General features: G+C 46.2%; 1 protein-coding gene across 9 annotated transcripts in view; it reads right to left on the reverse strand.

Annotated features, from left to right (window-relative positions):
• The window catches only part of sorcs2 (sortilin-related VPS10 domain containing receptor 2), a 502,015-nt gene that overhangs the window by 460,277 nt on the left and 24,238 nt on the right, over positions 1–17,500 (reverse strand). For 6 of the 9 annotated variants that reach the window (XM_070544302.1, XM_070544294.1, XM_070544298.1 and 3 more), the window contains exon 3: positions 654–1,036. The exons of 2 other annotated variants lie outside the window; for them this stretch is intronic. In XM_070544302.1, the coding sequence (XP_070400403.1) occupies positions 654–1,036 (383 nt within the window). Of the gene's footprint in view, positions 1–653; positions 1,037–17,500 lie in introns of those variants that run through there. One more of the 9 variants, XM_070544301.1, reaches the window with a different exon arrangement.

The raw sequence follows: 17,500 nt of genomic DNA on the forward strand, positions 1-17,500 counted from the left end.
TGTGTGTGCGTATGTGTAAGTGTGCGTGTGTCTGTGCGTGTGGGTGTGTGTGTGTAAGTGCGTGTCTGTGTGCGTCTGTGTAAGTGTGCGTGTGTCTGTGTGTGCGTGTGTGTGAGTGTGCGTGCGTGTGTGTGTGTCTCTGTGCGCGTGCGTGAGTGTGTGTGTGCATGTGTGTGTATGTAGTGTGCGTGTGTCTGTGTGAGTGTGTGTGCGCGTGTGTGTGCGTGCGTGCGTGTGTGTGTGTGTGCGTGCGTGCGTGCGTGTGTGTGCGTGTGTGTGTGTGTGATGCGCTTCAGTGCGTCTCCAGACCGGTTACCATGAAGCACCAGTGGATCTTCGCATCAGAGCAGAATTAGTGAAATATTTGTTTGTCTAATAAAAAAAGTCTGTTTTTTCTGCGCTGCGCGTGTTTGATTCAGCGTGTCAGTTAAAGGACAACAGAAGATGCTCGTGACTCTGGAGGTCTCGTGTGTGTTGTGCGTTTGGTCCTATGACCCTGCACGTGCAGGTGGACCACCTGGATGCGTAAAGCGCCGCGCCTCCTCCCCGAGGAGTCCGTCACAACAGTCAGACCCAACAATAACTTGGTGACAATGGGGAGGGGGGGGGGGTGTATCAGGACCAGAGCAGATGAGGAGGGTGGGGGTACTCACGCTGCTGTTCTCTCCTGTCCAGTGGACCATCGCCTGGTTGTGGGTCGCATCCCCTTTAAGCACGAACGAGCTGCTGAGGAGGGACATCTGCTTATCCCAGGACGTGGCTCTCCTGAAGCGGGGGGACGCTTCCTCCCCCAAACCTCTCTCTCCACCGCGCGTGTCTGGATCCTCCAAGCCACGCCGGCCCAAAACCCGGCTGTCACAGCCCGCGGGTCCCAGTATCCAGGTGGAGGCGGACAGCAGAAAGACGCAGAGCTTCACGGCGGAGGACGCCGCTCCTCCAGGGCGCAGAGGGGACATGCTTGGCGCCGTAGTAGCGCCGGTTTCACGGAGACTGATGGAAAGGCTGCTGATGCTTGTGGGAGACAGATAGGAGTACACTGTAAGAGGGAGAGGGAGAGAGTGAGGGTGGGACGAAGAGAGAGAGCGAAGCGGAGACAGACAGTGTGAACAACGTGGACGCGTCTCCGTGCCAAAGCGGATCCACTGAACGGCGCAGCGGTGCCACCTGCTGTCCTGCAGCTGCAGCGTCCAGTCTCGGGTCTCCCCAGCCCTCGGCGGAGAGCTCAGAGCCACAAACTAATGATTATTCCTTCTAACTTCTTTTTATTGGTTAGAGGAACGAGTGCGAGGCGCATAAATTGTACATAGAGGGGAGTTAGGGGCAAACACATTTACTATCCAAGATTAAATAGTTAATTTCACTTAAAAGACAGACATCTGCAGCAGTCTGGCTCTGCATGACAAACCCTGGGCTTGTGATGGTAATGAGTTTAAGTTTCTGCCTTGGAACTGAGGTCAAATTCTCCCTTCAGACATCCTAAAACACCTTTAAACGATCAACTATCGACGCAAAAACATGTTAACATGTTTACCACGTTTGATATTTATGTAGGGGCATGGTGGTGAAGTACCAAACAGAACTTTATGGAACTACCTTTAGCACAAATAGCTTCAGTCTCCAACATTGTGTAGGAATCCGGAGTCTTCTCTTGAGTTTGTGGACATGTAGACTGGGCGGCTGTCCTTACGGTCCCTCTACAGGATTAGGGAGATGTCTGGATAGTCTGGCACGCTGTCAGTGGGGGTGGAGGTTAGGACCCAAGATGCAGAACCAGGGAGACACGAGGCAGGAGTTGGAATAAACCTAAAATCCTTTATTAGGAGCGACTGTCCAAAACGGAAAAGCCAAAATTCCTAGTATGAAAAAAACAAGAGACCTAGAGACCAAAGAGCTCACTTAAAGAGTTGATGGAGCCCTAGAGACAACGCTGACACAAACAACGGACCGACAACACGTTGGGACGCAGACAGGGTTTTATACACAAAGGGAAACAATCAGGGAGACGGGTGACAGGTGTGTGGGGAGTAATCAGAAGGGATCAGGTGAGACTAATTAACTGAGTGGGGGAAACTGACTAGGTAAAATAAATCTACAGAGAACTGAAGATGAGTGAAGTCTTAAAACCTGGAAACAAGACTCCAGAAGAAAAACAGGGATGGGATTACTGCATCTGAAAACACTACGGGGGAAACCTGGAGTGGGATGGAGACCTAAAGGGCCACAGAAACCAAAGAGCACCTCAGAGGAACACCTGGAGTGGGCACAAGGAGACACATGAGGGGAACCTAGAGAGGGATGGAGAACTAGTGTTGGGTACCGAATTCAGTACTTTTTAAGGTACCGACCGAATTCCATAGTACCGACCGAGCACCGATTCACGTCATTTGAAACGGTGCCTCGTTTCGGTACCCGTCCTTCATAACAAGAACTTGCCTAGACAGCTACGCATGCGCAAGAGCGTTTTGTCGTCGGTCGCTGCGAGCCAGTTGTAAACAGAGCAGCATGGTAGAAAGAACGCACGCCAACGCTTGGGTCCACTTCACTAAATGTGATGGGTAACTGGATGATGATGAAACCAGCGACAACGATCTAAGTGAGACATCCTCATCTTAATCTGCTCCGGTAGGTAAATATAATTAGCTTGATATGTTAGCTTCCGTTTCGCTAATGGTGCGTTCGCTTTCTCCTCGGAACTCCAAATTTCCGACTAGAAGAACATGAACGTGCTCTAAAGTTTGGCTTCACTTTACTAAATGCGACGGGTGATTGGGTGAAGATGAAACCAGCGACAACGATCTAAGTGTGAGGCATCATCGTTTTAATCTGCTCCAGCAGCTAAATAAACTGTTTAAGATAACGTTAGCTTGATATGTTAGCTTCCATTGCTACCATTGTTATCAGCTAATGGTGCGTTCGCTTTCTCCTCGGAAATTCTAACTTCCCAGTAGGAAAAATCTAATGAAAAAAGACGGCGAAAGGAATGAAGACACACAGTAAATTTAGTTCACAGTAAAGATGTTTGCTTCAGTTTAATTATCAGCTTATAAAACTACAAGGACGATGTTAAAATACAAACAGTTGAATGTTATTTATCGTGATATTTATCAAATATGGTTATATATTGAGAAAATATATATATTTAATTATAAAAGAGAATTAAAATAATAAACACTCGAAAGTATCGAAAATTAGTACCGTTAAGTGCCGGTATCGATTCCTAGGTACCAGAAATTAGTATCAGATCGATTCAAATGTCAAAGGTACCCATCCTTATGGAGAACACAAGGAGACACATGAGGGAGACGCAGAACGCAGACCATGACACAGTCACAGCATACCGGCTCTTTCCACCCTCTCTGCTAAGGATTGTCGTCCTGTTTGATGATCCAAACCTGTCAGACAGACGGACTTGTGTTTGACTTTGGTCCACAGAGGAGTTCACGGTGAACTCAGTCACTGCCAGGAGCCCAGATCACCAACCCTCACCCCCGTGCTGACACCTGGTATCCAGGGGCGCCTACAGAAAATTTTGATGGGGGTGGCCAGATGGGGCCACAGAAATTTTTGGGGTGGCACCAAATTGGTCCTTGTGGCAACTCTGGTTGAATTTAGCCTGTGGCGTTGAGTTGCATTGCGCCTTTATTCATTTTTATTAAAATAACAGTACGTATGAAAACATTGAACTTAAATTATACAAACACAAACATTTTAGAAAAACACATGTCAGTTATTTAAAATGTTATTTTACTTTAATTTTTTTGTTTAATTCACCTGTTGCTGTGTTCACACACAAAAATAAAACGTATGGAGATAACTTTTTTAAAATGGCGAGCAGCAGAAACATATGTATGATTATTTTATTCTGATTATTTCTTTACTCATTAATTGTAATATTTTTATTTTGTTTTACAATTATGTCTTAAATAAACAAGATCAACAACATATGGTTTGACTGAACATCAATATGATTGGTTAACACTGCCTTTTCCCGGGGGGGGCAGCAATGGCCACCACTGGCCACCCCTTGGAGGCGCCCTTGCTGGTATCACGCATTCTTCTTAATATGTTGGTTTTCACCAATTTCCAGTAAATGTTGATCCAGAAGTCTTCTGGTTCATTCAGACGAACGTTTACAACCCTAAGCTGTGTTATTTTTAGAGAGCGGTTCTCTCCCATCCGACTGATCGCCTCCACTCTGGATGACCTTACCGTCTGAGGCAGTATTGTACAGACCAAACAGAAGGTCCCTGTGGGGCCTCTGCCTGAGTGAAGCAGATGGTAGAGGAGATGTTTGCGCTCTCTTCATACAGCACAGGAAGTATGAGAGATAAAGTACCAGGGGACCTCTTCAGACTGCTATCGACCACCTAGAACTCTACGCCTCTGATTGCGTTTGCTGCAGTGACGCTGAAGAAGAATTACCAGCAAAACGAGCCGTTCTTCAGAAACCAAAAGCATTCCTGGTTTTTAAAGCCTGTATGTCACTGGGCTCCAAGGTTGGACACAACGTGTAAACCGCATATTTAGAAGACAAAAGCTCTCCTAAACAACAGCCACAGCGTGTTAGTCAGACATGCGAGGCGACTAGAGTAAGGACACGCTGACATATACTGCTCTCGCTGCGGTGAAATCCTGCTGTCTGCTTTACACACACACCTGACACACACCTGACACACACCTGACACACACCTGACACACACCTGACACACACCTGACACACACCTGAAATAATGTGTTTTCATCTAGCAAACCGATGCACCGAATGTTAAGAGCAACATTTACCGTGTTTGAACGTCCGGTTGTGTGCTGTAGACTGCTGACGTCATGCATCATCTTCCAGAATTTACTCAAATAATTTCAGGAGCATCCTGTTTGCACAAATAAAAACACCTTATTGTTGTTTAAAACTGACAATTATGATCAACGTTACTTCACTTTACATTTCACTTGATTTAATGTGGGCTGGCTCTGACAACCTGTGGAATAATTCCTGTTTTAGTCTACAGGTAATTTAAACTTTTCCTTTATTTTTATCCTGGTAATGAAGTGAAATTCCCAGGAATGACACGAAGAACTCGGAGGATGGGAACCTGTTTTCAGAGCTATTAGAATAAATGGTTGTTTGAGTATAAATAGTCAACGGGGAGAGTTTCGTAGCACCATCTGAGACTCGCAATAACAACTTCTGTCAGAAACCGTCTCTGCACAGTTCTGTGAGCATGCAGCCATGATGTCAGGCTAAGACATCACATTTGGTCCTGGGGGTTATTAGTAAGTCCTAGTAAAGCAGCTCAGAGGCAGTTTGTCCTGCACGCTCGCCGCGCTCATGTTTCATTTCCTTACTTTGATCTGCGCCGCTCGTTTACATGATAAAAATAATGAGATAGCCCAAAAGAGCCAGAAAACATTAGGCGAGATTACTTATCCGCATGATGTCATTGCACTGCTGTGTGTGTGTGTGTGTGTGTGTGTGTGTGTGTGTGTGTGTGTGTGTGTGTGTGTGTGTGTGTGTGTGTGTGTGTGTGTGTGTGTGTGTGTGTGTGTGTGTGTGTGTGTGTGTGTGTGTGTGTGTGTGTGTGTGTGTGTGTGTGTGTGTGTGTGTGTGTGTGTGTGTGTGTGTGTGTGTGTGTGTGTGTGTGTGTGTGTGTGTGTGTGTGTGTGTGTGTGTGTGTGTGGCCAGCAGACCAAGAGGTCAAAGATCACGTTTGACTCAACAGAGTAATAGCTCTCCCTGCAGAGTCCATTCTCTTTTCCAGTGATGGGTGGGGGCTGGATTAAATCCTGACTCTGAAGGTGGGGGTTTAGCTGGGTTCTGATGTTTTTATGTAAACAAAGATTAGCTTTTTCCCTTTCTTCTTCCAGGGTTTTGACTTTCTCCAGTTAATGTCAGAGTTTATTGAACTAAACTACAGGCTATGGTCCTGTAGCAATGCCTACAGCATACCTCATATTAATGAATGATCGGACGTCTGCAGCAGTATTCCTGTAATGTGGAGTATTCCTCATTCAAGGGCCCAGATTCATCATACTATATATATATATATATATATATATATATATATATATATATATATATATATACAGTAGATATATATACAGTATAGATATATACTGTATATATATCTCTTCGCTCAGCTGATCAACTATTGCCGTGTCCAAAACTGCGGTGCAAGACTCGTGGTGAACGTGCGTTTGTTCACGCAGCTCTGAAGCTTTGGAACAGCGAGCCACTCTCGGTTCATTCGGCCCCATCTGTTGATCTTTAGTGTTTTTAGCACCTTTAGAGTAGATTTTACTAAAGGTCTCAACTATTTCCCTTTTACTCAGTTCATGTTTTACCTCTTGACTGAACTTTTATCTCGTTCCTATGTCCAGCACTTTGGTCAGCTCTCACGCTGTTGATACATGTGCTATAGAAATACATCTGGAATGGATTGATGAGTACGTCCAGCGGTCTGGCTCAGGTCTTTTGGCATATTTTAATGTTTAGACTCACAAGATAACGATGTCAAATACATGAGCCCAAATTTAGCTGTTTAGTCGACACAAACATTATTAAAAGTCCAGAAACCCAACTGAACTTTTCCTGTTAGCTAAAGTCCTTCACCATAATGTCCAGCGTACAACAACCACGACAGACAAGGATTTAAGGGAGGCAACAACAGCTTCAGCTGTTTTTCCATTTTGTTTACTCTCTGGGCCTCATCTCAGCACCGTTATCTTGGTGCGTCTCAACCCGTAGTCAGTGGATATGTCAGGTGTTAGCCTTTCTAATCAATAATCCACATGTCAGGGTCCCTCTGTTGCTGCGAGTCAGGTCTGAAAGAGAATGTGCTGTGGGCTCAGCTGGTCTTAGATCAGTCGCTGCTATGCACAACGGCAGCACAGACCGTTTGAATAATTCATGGCAATAAGGGCAGGGATTGCATCAACATTGCTCCAGACAAAAACCACTTTTCTCTTCATGACAACATCATACAGATTCTGTGTGTAGACTTTTCAGTCTTACTCTCCCGGTCCACCGTGAGAAGCAACAAACTTCAGAAGTTAAACCCACACAATCACCAGTGGAGCTGCTTCTATTGGTTCCAAGATGTACATTTGAGGTTATTTAAAATGCTGTAAACACTAAATGGCCCCAGTTTATATAGAACCTAATTCTAGAACCCTCCAAGGTGCTTTTCAACACAATAGTCTCACACACACACACACACTGGCAGTGCTGCCAATTCTCACCGACCACCATGAGTAGGAGGCCTAGTCCACACGTAGCCGGGGATCTGCCAAAACGTAGAAAAATATCTACGTTTTGGCAGATCCCCGGCTACGTGTGGACAGGGCCTGAGAGTTGGATGAAGTGCACTACAGCAATAACACAGCATGAAAAGAAATATTACACGCTGGATGAATCCACAGACAGGACTGACTAGGAAGACGCCAGCTTTAACCCCCTTCGTTGTTAACAAGCGAGACATCGTCCTGACTTCATTTCCTTACTTTTCTTAAAGGGGCCAAAGAAGGCAGCTAATCAGCATCTAAAACTCTGCATTCAATCTCTAAGAAGGATAAGAAAATTTCTTTTGGCTTTCATCTGTCCCAGGAGCCTTGACACAGGCCTCTCTGAACCCCCTAAATCAGCCTTAGAGCTGTTTACCCCTCCCACTTGGCCAGTACATGAATATGCTTAATAGCTGCTTGCTGATTGGTTGGTTTAAACCAGAAGGCCCCAGTCACTGGAGACTAGTGTTGTCAAAAAAATCGATACCTAGATATAAATCGATACTAAAACTGGTATCTAAATTAGATATTCCATCCCTGTGGTATCGATATTATGGACTATTATACACAGCCTTCTTCAAGTACACCGACACGCACGACAGCCAGATGCCGTAAAGCAGCCTCCGCCTCCCAGACAAACAGAAGAAGAAGACGCCGCATGGCTACATAGCAATTTCCCACGCGAGTTGTCTCCGATCCAAGTTTTGTCTGCCAAATAAATAAACAAAAACATAAACAGCGAATTTGGGAGGCGCTTCACAGCCCAACTTCATTAGCATACCAAGTCCGACACGTAGTTGTATATTCACGCTTATGTGCTTAAAGGAAACTCCTGTTTATTGCAACCTGGACTTAATTTCTAGCATGCAGTAAGTTTGTTTACTCACGCTGACAACTTTGGTGCTACTTGGATTCCCCGGGGTATTTAGATGCATCGGCGAATCGCCGTCAGCGTATATCCATGTAACGGGTGCAGACGGGCACCCATGGTGCAGCCTCGAAATAAGACATCTGCACCAAAACATCTTCATGTCGAAAGATTTTGTTAGGAATCATTAACGTGATTCCCCTGTTCGTTTGGAGCGGGTCTGGGATTTCTAGGCGTAAACAGACTAGCCGCGGCTAATCTAATCGGCGCTTTTAATGACGTCACTGCCGTGCGCCAGTCTGTTTTTATTAAGATTACCGGTAGATGTACCTTTGTCCTACTGCGGAGAAATTTGTTTTCTCCCTTTATTGACCTACAGAGTTGTTCAAAAGTACAGAACAAAACATACGGCATTACATCTTATGACAAAAATGCACCTTAAACAGAGTTTAAGCAGCAAAACATCACTCTGCAAATAGTGTATATATAGTGAGACGATTCATGATTTAAAGTGTTAACTTTCGCCAGTTTTTGTATGCACGTTTTAAAAAATGCTGATACTTGAAAGGTTTAAGCACTTAATACACTTAATTCTTAACATTTAATTTTTGTAATATAAATTGAGGAATGTTTTTTTTAATAAACTTGATCAATAAATTGGTGTTTTTAAATAGTATCGAAATCGAGTATCGAGTTTTCCCCCCAGTATCGAATCGATTTTGAAATTTTTGTATTGTGACAACCCTAGTGGAGACTGCAGATTGGAGGAGGAAGGGCTCCACATTGTGACATTTTTATGCGAGGTTTCTCAGAAAATAAGTTTTTCTCGCATTTTTAAACTTTCTAATTTGCATAAAAAGTAGGTCGCACACAGCTTAGACTTTTTGCGTGCTACTTTTGGCCACCCAAGCTGTCTTTACTCACAAACAAGAACATGTTGGTTTAGATTCTTTGTCCCCTTTAAAGGTGTGGTTGACTGAGAAAACATGTTTTAATGATTATTTCTGATTAGAAACGGTCACTCTGAGTTTTTCATGCAGGCTGAACAGGAAACCAGTCTCCTACACCTATCTCCTGCATTAGCTTCTGATGGAAAATAGACAAAAAATCTAGGATAGGAAAAGTCTGACCACCCTACATCACACTGTGAATTGGGCTTCCCCTTACTGACTCACGACGAGGAAGGCTGTTGTTGTTTTAGCGCCCAGAATCAGCAGAGAACTTCTCTTTCAACAGAAGCTAACTGCTAGCATTAGCAACTCACTCACATGGCAAAGCTCCTCCAGGCTTGTTCATGTGGACATTAGACATCTATGTCCCCGAGCAAACAGAGTCAGTGGTAGTCGCGTGGCTCTAATCCAGTCCGATGCAAGATGTCTAAATATCAGGACTCCAAATCCTCCTATTTGAAGCACAATGCTGATGTTGTAGACATTGAGTTCTGGAAAACGTAACAGCATTGCCGCCTTATTGGTTGGGTTCCTCACTCAACAAACCCAACTGCAGTCAACGCAGAGTGAGCAACCATGCTTGTTTTTCATACAGCCTACGGTTGCAACAGCCTATGAAGCAGATCATGTTAATGTATTGATTTAACGAGTAATCCACACCTTTAACAGTTTTAGTTATAATTAGATTCCTATTAAAACTGTGATTGTGAGCAACACCCCTACATCTGGAGTGTGCAGACTATGGAGACAGCTGTAAATGGGTAATCAGGGCTTTACTTTTGCAGTCTCAGAAATGTCTTATACACTGATTTCTGTATGAAAACCAAACTTTGCATTTATAAGACAACAACTTTATATGAAACCATAAAGAATCCAGATGGAATATTAGCACCTTCAATAGAAACCTGCCATTCATGTATCATATTTTTCATCATGCTGCAACTTTTTATCACTTTTTTGATTTGGGAATGCATCTTCAACAAAATCATTCAACGGGTTTAATCATGCATGAGCTGAAAATCTTGAATAATTGATACATTATTAAAATTGATTCTGCTCTTGATTGTGATGTCAATAACAACAAATCAAGCCGGGGGCCTCACTGGAGGCGGTGACAAAGGGGACGTGAGCCGCTGCTTGAGCTGGGAAACTTGGAACACGGGATGGATCGTGAGAGAAGCAGGGAGACGGAGATGGTGGGCCACCGGATTGATGCGACTAATCACCTCGTAAGGTCCAATAAAGTGGGGGGTTGAGTTTGGTTGAGTCCGTGCGGAGCCGGAGGTGGGTGGTAGAGAGCCAAACTCGGGCCCCGGGCTGGAAGACAGGACCAGAGCGGTGACGACGTCGGTGCTGCCGGGCATATTGGTTGTTTGCCCTGTTAATGGCAGCCCATGTACAGATCCATGCCTGGTGACAACAGCGGACCAGGTCCTGTGCTGCCGGGACGTCCACCTCCAGGTCCTGATCGGAAAACAGAGGAGGTTTGTAGCCATTACACACTTCAAAAGGAGACAGAGAGGTAGCAGAAGAGACATGGAGATTGTGTGAGAGCTCAGCCCAGAGAAGGTACTTAGGCCGCAGGGTCGGTTGGGAGGAAACGAAGCAACGCAGGAACCGGCCCAGTTGTTGGATTGCTCGTTCCGTCTGGCCATTGGTCTGGGGGTGGTAGCCAGAGGAAAGGCTTGAGGTGGCGCCCACCAGACGACAGAATGCCTTCCAGAGTCGGGTGGTGAACTGAGGCCCCCAGTCAGTAACAATGTCCGGCGGTAAGCCATGCAGGCGCATGACGTGCTCCAGGAACAGTTTGGCAGTCTGTTTAGCAGTAGGAAGGCCCTGGAGTTCAACCAGGTGGACAGCTTTGGAGAACCGGTCCACAATGGTAAGTATGGTGTCCAGGCCGTCCACCATGGGGAGACTGGTGATGAAATCCAGACCCACATGCGACCAAAGGACGTTTGCGAACGAGCAAGGGCTGCAGGTCACCAGTGGCGGGCCGATTGGAGAATTTGAACCTGGCATAGACTTCACAGGCAGCAACAAACTCCTCCCCATCATTGGCCCTAGAGGGCCACCACAGGGACCGCAGGAGCAGTTGAAGGGTGCGAGTGGGTCCAGGGTGCCCGGAGAAGGGTGAAGAGTAAGCCTACACCAGGGCCTCTGATCTGCAGGCAGAAGGAACATACAGGCGATTAGTAGGTGTTTCAGGGGGAGCAGGTTCCCCAAGGAGAGCTGCTCTGATCGAGTCCTTCAAGTGCCAACGTAGAGGGGCCAAGAACCGGTTGGCAGGGAGTATATGGGCTGGATCAGGGTCCGTAGAAGTCAACGTGTGCTGTCGAGAGGAGGCATCAGCTTTAACTTTTTTAGATCCAGGGCGTTAGGCTCGGTGGAAGCTGAAAGGTTCGAAGAACAGAGCCCAGCGGGCTTGGCGGGGGTTAAGCTGTTTTGTGGTCAGAAGATGGATAAGGTTCTGATGGTCTGTCCATACAAGAAAAGGCTTGGCGGTCCCCAGAAGCCAGTGGCACCATTCTTCCAGTGCCCACTTTATGGCCAGAAGTTCCCGGTCGCCAACTCCGTACCATTGTTGGGTTGGAGAGAACTTCAGGGAGATGTAGCAGCAAGGGTGGAGCATGTTGTCAGACCCCTGTTGGGACAGGACCACTCCCGCTCCCACCTCAGAGGCGTCCACCTCAACCACAAAAGGCTTGTCAGGGTTGGGGTGAAGAAGGATGGGCGCAGTGGTGAACAGGGTTCTCAGATGCTGGAAGGCCTGGAGGCCCTCAGGAGGGAGAACAAAGGGCCGAGGAAGGTTGGAGGGTTTTGTCAGGGCTGTGGGGGAGGCAACCACGTGCTGTAATTCCTGACAAAGCGCCGGTAAAAATTGGCAACGCCCAGGAAGCTCTGAAGGTGCTTTAAGCTGGTGGGAAGAGGCCACTGGGCCACAGCCTGGACCTTGAGAGGGTCCATGGAGACTCTGTCTCGGGAGATGGTGTACCCCAGGAAGTTTGTGGTGTGCTGGTGGAAGGAGCACTTCTCCAGTTTGCAGAACAAGTGGTTGTTGAGGAGACGACTGTGAACCGCTCTGACATGTCGGACGTGGTCTTCCTCGGATTGGGAGTAAACTATGATATAATCGAGATACACAAACACCCAACGACCCAGCATGTCCCGCAGCACATCATTTATGAGGTGCTGGAACACTGCAGGACTATTGCACAGGCTGAAGGGCATCACAGTGTATTCCCAAAGACCGGTGGGCAATATGAAGGCCATCTTCCATTCGTCCCCCTTTTGGATCCGCACCAGATTGTAGGCGCTCCGTAAATCGAGTTTGGTGAAGAAGCAGGCACCGGCCAGGGAGTCGAGAGCAGTGGAGAGGAGTGGTAGTGGGTGGCGGTTCTTTATGGTGATTTTGTTGAGGCCCTGGTAGTCAATGCAGGGGCGCAACCCTCCGTCTTTTTCCTTTACTAGATGGAACTAGTCGACCAGGAAATGTGGGGGTCATGTAGCCGGAACCAGGGGAACCCCTGAATGAGAGGTGAGGCAGGAGCTATTATAACCAGGAAATGGATGATCTCCTGGTGGTCACCGATACACATAGACATGGGCTGAGTCTGCTCCTTAATGGGGAATGGCTGCAGTGGGTGGCCATCCACGGCTGTGATGGGATTGTGACAGGTGACAGGAACCAGGGATACCTTCAACTGGATGGCCAGGCCACGGTCCATAAAGCTATAGGCAGCCCCAATATCCAGGACAGCAGGTATATCGGTCAGGGAGTCGCCATCTGGGAAGCCCACGTGAATAAGGAGTCTTGAAGGGGCAGGAGGCGATTGAGCGCCAGGTAGGATGCCCCCTAGGTCCTCCTGGCTATAAATTACGTTTCTGAAGAGCTGAATTGATGCCCAGTGGGCGGCTCCCGCTGCGTCCATCATAGCTGCATCACACATCTCATCACCATCAGAAAATACAAAAATAGAACTGACAGCAGACTGTTAGGGTGAGGGGACGACTGGCATCAAACAAACTCTGAGCCAATGTAGCTACAAGCTAGCTGAGCTAACCACAGCTAACAGAGGTTGGCAGGCACTTTCAGCCAGAAAACCACAGTTGAGCGACTCTGCTACCCTCTGCCTTCCCGGCTGTAACACTTTTATGGGAGACTTTCCCTGGACCAGGCAGGGGGCCATGGAGCTAGGATTGGGACAATATTCAGCGTAACTTGTACCAAGTATTCTATCTTGTAATTCTCAATTTGTACTTGTATTTCTTGTTTTGTAACAGGAAATTTTCATTTTGTACATGTATTTTTTATTTTGTAAAATCAAACTTTTATTTTGTACATTTACTCATTTTGTAACATCAAACATTCATTCAGAAACATGAAACTTTCGTTTTGTAACTAGCAGACTTCCAAATTGAAAAAAATCAAGGTACAAGTTTGAAATCAAAACTCTCAAAACACACATTTCATTCTACAGGTACAAACCTCAAATCTACAGTGTTACGAATCTTTTTGTCTCGATTCTAGCGTCAGTGGGAGGAACTTGGGTGGAACCAATGAGAGCACGAGTCTTAGCTACCAATCACGTTTCTCGAATTCCTATTCAATCACTGGGAGAGGAGGGCGGGGTTCTGTCAGAGCTGTAGAGAGTTACGACACGGAATGCGGGAGTCACATGGTTCATGTAGCTTTGAAAAGTTCCAAACGGCCCCCACTGCTGCATCGACTGCAGTTCATTTTCGGTGATTCGGAAGGATTTTCTCCGGTAAGTTGATGAAATGTCATCATTTTGTTGCATTGTGAAGTGTTAGCTAACCGCTTCGTACCAAAATAAGCCAACGATGATATTTTATGTTGCCAGTTTTAGCTAGATAACCTTTAATGAGCTAATTGTGTGCAGCTTGATGATTGTGAGCAGGAGGACGAGCTGTAGACGGGTTTCTTTCAGTTTGTTTGATTCTATGTTTTAAAAATATCCCCCACAGTGTGAAATAGGTTATAAACTTTTTACATTATTAGTTTTATTTGGGAGTTTTTGTACAATACGTTGCTGTATCAACACGAACATGCATCAGAGATGGAAGCACGAATGGAGAGACCAATAATAAAGAAAATGTGATTGTGAAGACAAGTAATTATTTAATATTTTTCAGTTAATAACATTGACTGTAACGAACTGCTGAAGCATGGGACAAACAGGATTACGAACATAAGAAGATATGTTGTTCTGTTTTGTGGACTCAAGTAATAAGAATAGAATTAAGATAATTCAAGAATAGTAGTCGAAAAATAACTTTTAAAAATTAGTCATTTTCCATAAAACTGCTCACTTCCACTTGCTTTATAATATTAGCATTTGCAATTTTGTTATTAAGGAATGACAAGAAATAAGAATTAACAATAACACAATTATCAATAAATAAATGTCAGAGTTACTAAAACAAAAATCTTATGTAACCATTAAAGGTTAAACTGTGTTGTGTGTCCATCTTCATGTTTTCATAGTGGCTGAGTGAAGAGCTGACCAGGAACAACGGTGGTGGCAAAACCCAGTTCTGTTTCGTTCCCTCCTGACTGCCAGTGGCAGTAAACAGAGCGGATGTATCTCCTCGCGCTCTGCGCAGGTCGAGCACTAATGTAAACAAAGTCACGCACGTGACAGGTAGCGCACCTGGTCGCGAGTCTATAAATTACGCAACGATAGCTACGTTTGGGTCTCTTTGATCTTCTCGCTGTTGACCTGGCGTGCTTCGTTGGTCAATTGCTCCGTAAGTCCGTGATTCAGATCTTATCGGTCTAGAGGTGAGTACTGTTTCTACTTGGCGTCTTCCTGCCCGGGACCGTGTGGTCGGAGCGCTCGAAGGAGCCCTCTGGGGCGGTGGATTGATGCTGTTATCTGTCATTTGTTACCGAGAGCGTGCGGAGTGCCTCCTGTTTGAGTCAGACCTGCCGCCCTCTGGTATCCCTCACCCGTGTTCCGGGAGACGGAGGGATAGACCGGCTGAGGAACGCGGCAGCCCGAGGCGCAAGAAGCGGCGTGTGGCGCACCCCTCTCGCCAGGAAGTGGACACTTTGCGGGCGGAGGTGGAACAGCTCAAAGCGCTGCTGACCAGAGGCCCGGACGAGGGGGGCTTGGACAACCTGATCTCTATGAGGGCCTCAAATTCTGAGTTTCAGTCCCTCGAGGAGGAGGGTCCCTCTCCGGGTTGTAGTCAGGGGCTGGTAGTGGAGCCCCCGGGCCTGGGAGGTCACGGAGACTCGTGGATGTCCCTTCATAGCTCAGCAAGCTCGGAGCTGGCAGAGGAACCCCGTCAGTTGCGGGCGATTTTGTGAGCGGCACTGGCCAGGATTGGACTGGACTAATCCTGCAGTCAAGGAGGAAACCGATTCCCGCTCCGCCTGCTCCTGGCTAAGTTCCAGAGATGTTCGGTGGTCCTGGAACTCCTTGTGAAGCACCTCTAGCAGGTGGAGTCGTCCCTCAAATCCCAGAAGCCGTTTATCTATGGACTGTAGTAAATCTAAGACATCCTTATGGGGAGATGAGGCCTCGAGCGAGTCCTGGGGACGGCTCCTCTTGGTCCCAGGCGTTTCCGCCTCAGCTGCTGCTGCTTTCTTCGGTCCCATGACAAAAATCTCAAAAACCTTGTCAATATATATTAGCAAATTTTCTAAATTTTCTCCACTTACCTCCAGGTTGAATGTGTTATATTTACCAGATTTATTAATTTTTTGCATTGTCAGTGAGTAAATTAGGCGAAAATCTGTCTTAATTGTTTGTGGAAATTGATTAACAAGCTGCCATCTGCTTCAAAACGCCGTCGTGTGTCCGGTGAACGGGTCATCAGCGCATGCGCATGCTCTCTCTCCAGGAAGGAAACTCCACTTTCAATTTAAAGCTGCACGTAGACGCTGAGGGTTGGAGGGGCTCTGTGCAAGTTTTGATACCCAGTCCACCGGTCATGAGAAGAAGCCACCACATACCTAAGGAGAAGAATCCACCATCTGCCGTTATCGTGCAATCATAAAAGTATGCAGAGGCGATCTTCTGCTCGTTTGACTGGTCCCAGAAAATCATTCAAATCCGGAGGAGGAAAATTCCACAATAATCCATTCAGCTGGAAAAACTTTCCATTGCAAAGATTTCTGAAAGGAGGAACCACTGTAGTTCCCATGATGCTCTGCAATTTACTGATCCATTTATGATCACTCATTTTAAAACTCTGGTTTAGGAAAACTCCTGAAGAACTGGCGATCCGTGGCCAATCAGGTGACGTGACACACGTACAGCCACATTCTAATTTGGATGTGTTGGTTTGAAACCAACAGCAGGTTAAACAAATGGTCTTATGCTCAACTGTAACACGGGGGCGTTTAATTCCAGCACATTTTAGTTTTAACGCTGTTTAAACACACCTGATTTTAATCAGCAGCGGATCAACAGGCTTCTGCAGAGCCTGAGGAGCTGCTGCACAGCTGATTCAACCAAAACTAAAGCGTGCTTGATACCGGCCCTCCTGGCCAGGAGTTGAACAGCCCGGTTTTAGAGGTTAAAACAAGTCATTTGCATTTTAATACACTGGTGTGACTTTTTAAAGAAGAGTTATTTATAATATCCTAAATTAGCACCCTTAGATTGTTATCAGTCTGGCTAACCATGAGTATTTCTCAAGTCGGGCGACTTCATCCTGTTACTTAGCTTTATTGAGAGGCATCATCTCCGGGTTTACATACAGCACAATGTCATCAGCTGGCGTCCAAGGATCAACCGATACACCCCTCCATCAGAAAGCCTCCTCTAGCAGGAGCAAGTCCAATTCCTCCGTCTGTGACTCAGTGGAACTAATACACATTAATCCTCATAACGTTCAATTATCCATGAAATTTTCTAACTCGGTCCAGCTGCATGCTAAGTAGCCTGGCTCCTGCGCTCCAAGGTTCACCTTTCCTTTAAACGTCTCTCTGCTCAGTTTGCAAGACCTCTTTTCTCCTCATCTCACTCTTCTACTATCACAGCAACACCGGCGCCGATCAACCACATTTACCGCTGAAATTCAGCTAAATTTGACCCTGACCTGCAAACGTGGAGTTTCCCGCCTATTAAAGTGAAATGCTGCATGATTGCATTTAGAAGCAATGAAAAAACATTTCATTTAACTGACTGAAGACGTGAGGATGCCTTCTTGGTCTCCAGAAATATACTTACTGGAGTATTTACGGTAGGAGTTGTTCCCAGTGCTGCATTCCCATCCTTAAGGAGTTCTCTGGTTTTCATCCGAACCGTGATCCGATCTCTGACGTCGTTGCACTTATTGGGGCTTCGTCGCCAATCCCTGGAAGGGGAGTCGATGTTAATTCCCTCTGACCTCGTGTCCCGGCTCCGTCTTGCCGTGGCATTTGTGT

The sequence above is a fragment of the Nothobranchius furzeri genome, chromosome 14, assembly GCF_043380555.1.
Source record: "Nothobranchius furzeri strain GRZ-AD chromosome 14, NfurGRZ-RIMD1, whole genome shotgun sequence".
In the NCBI taxonomy this organism is placed as follows: domain Eukaryota; kingdom Metazoa; phylum Chordata; class Actinopteri; order Cyprinodontiformes; family Nothobranchiidae; genus Nothobranchius; species Nothobranchius furzeri.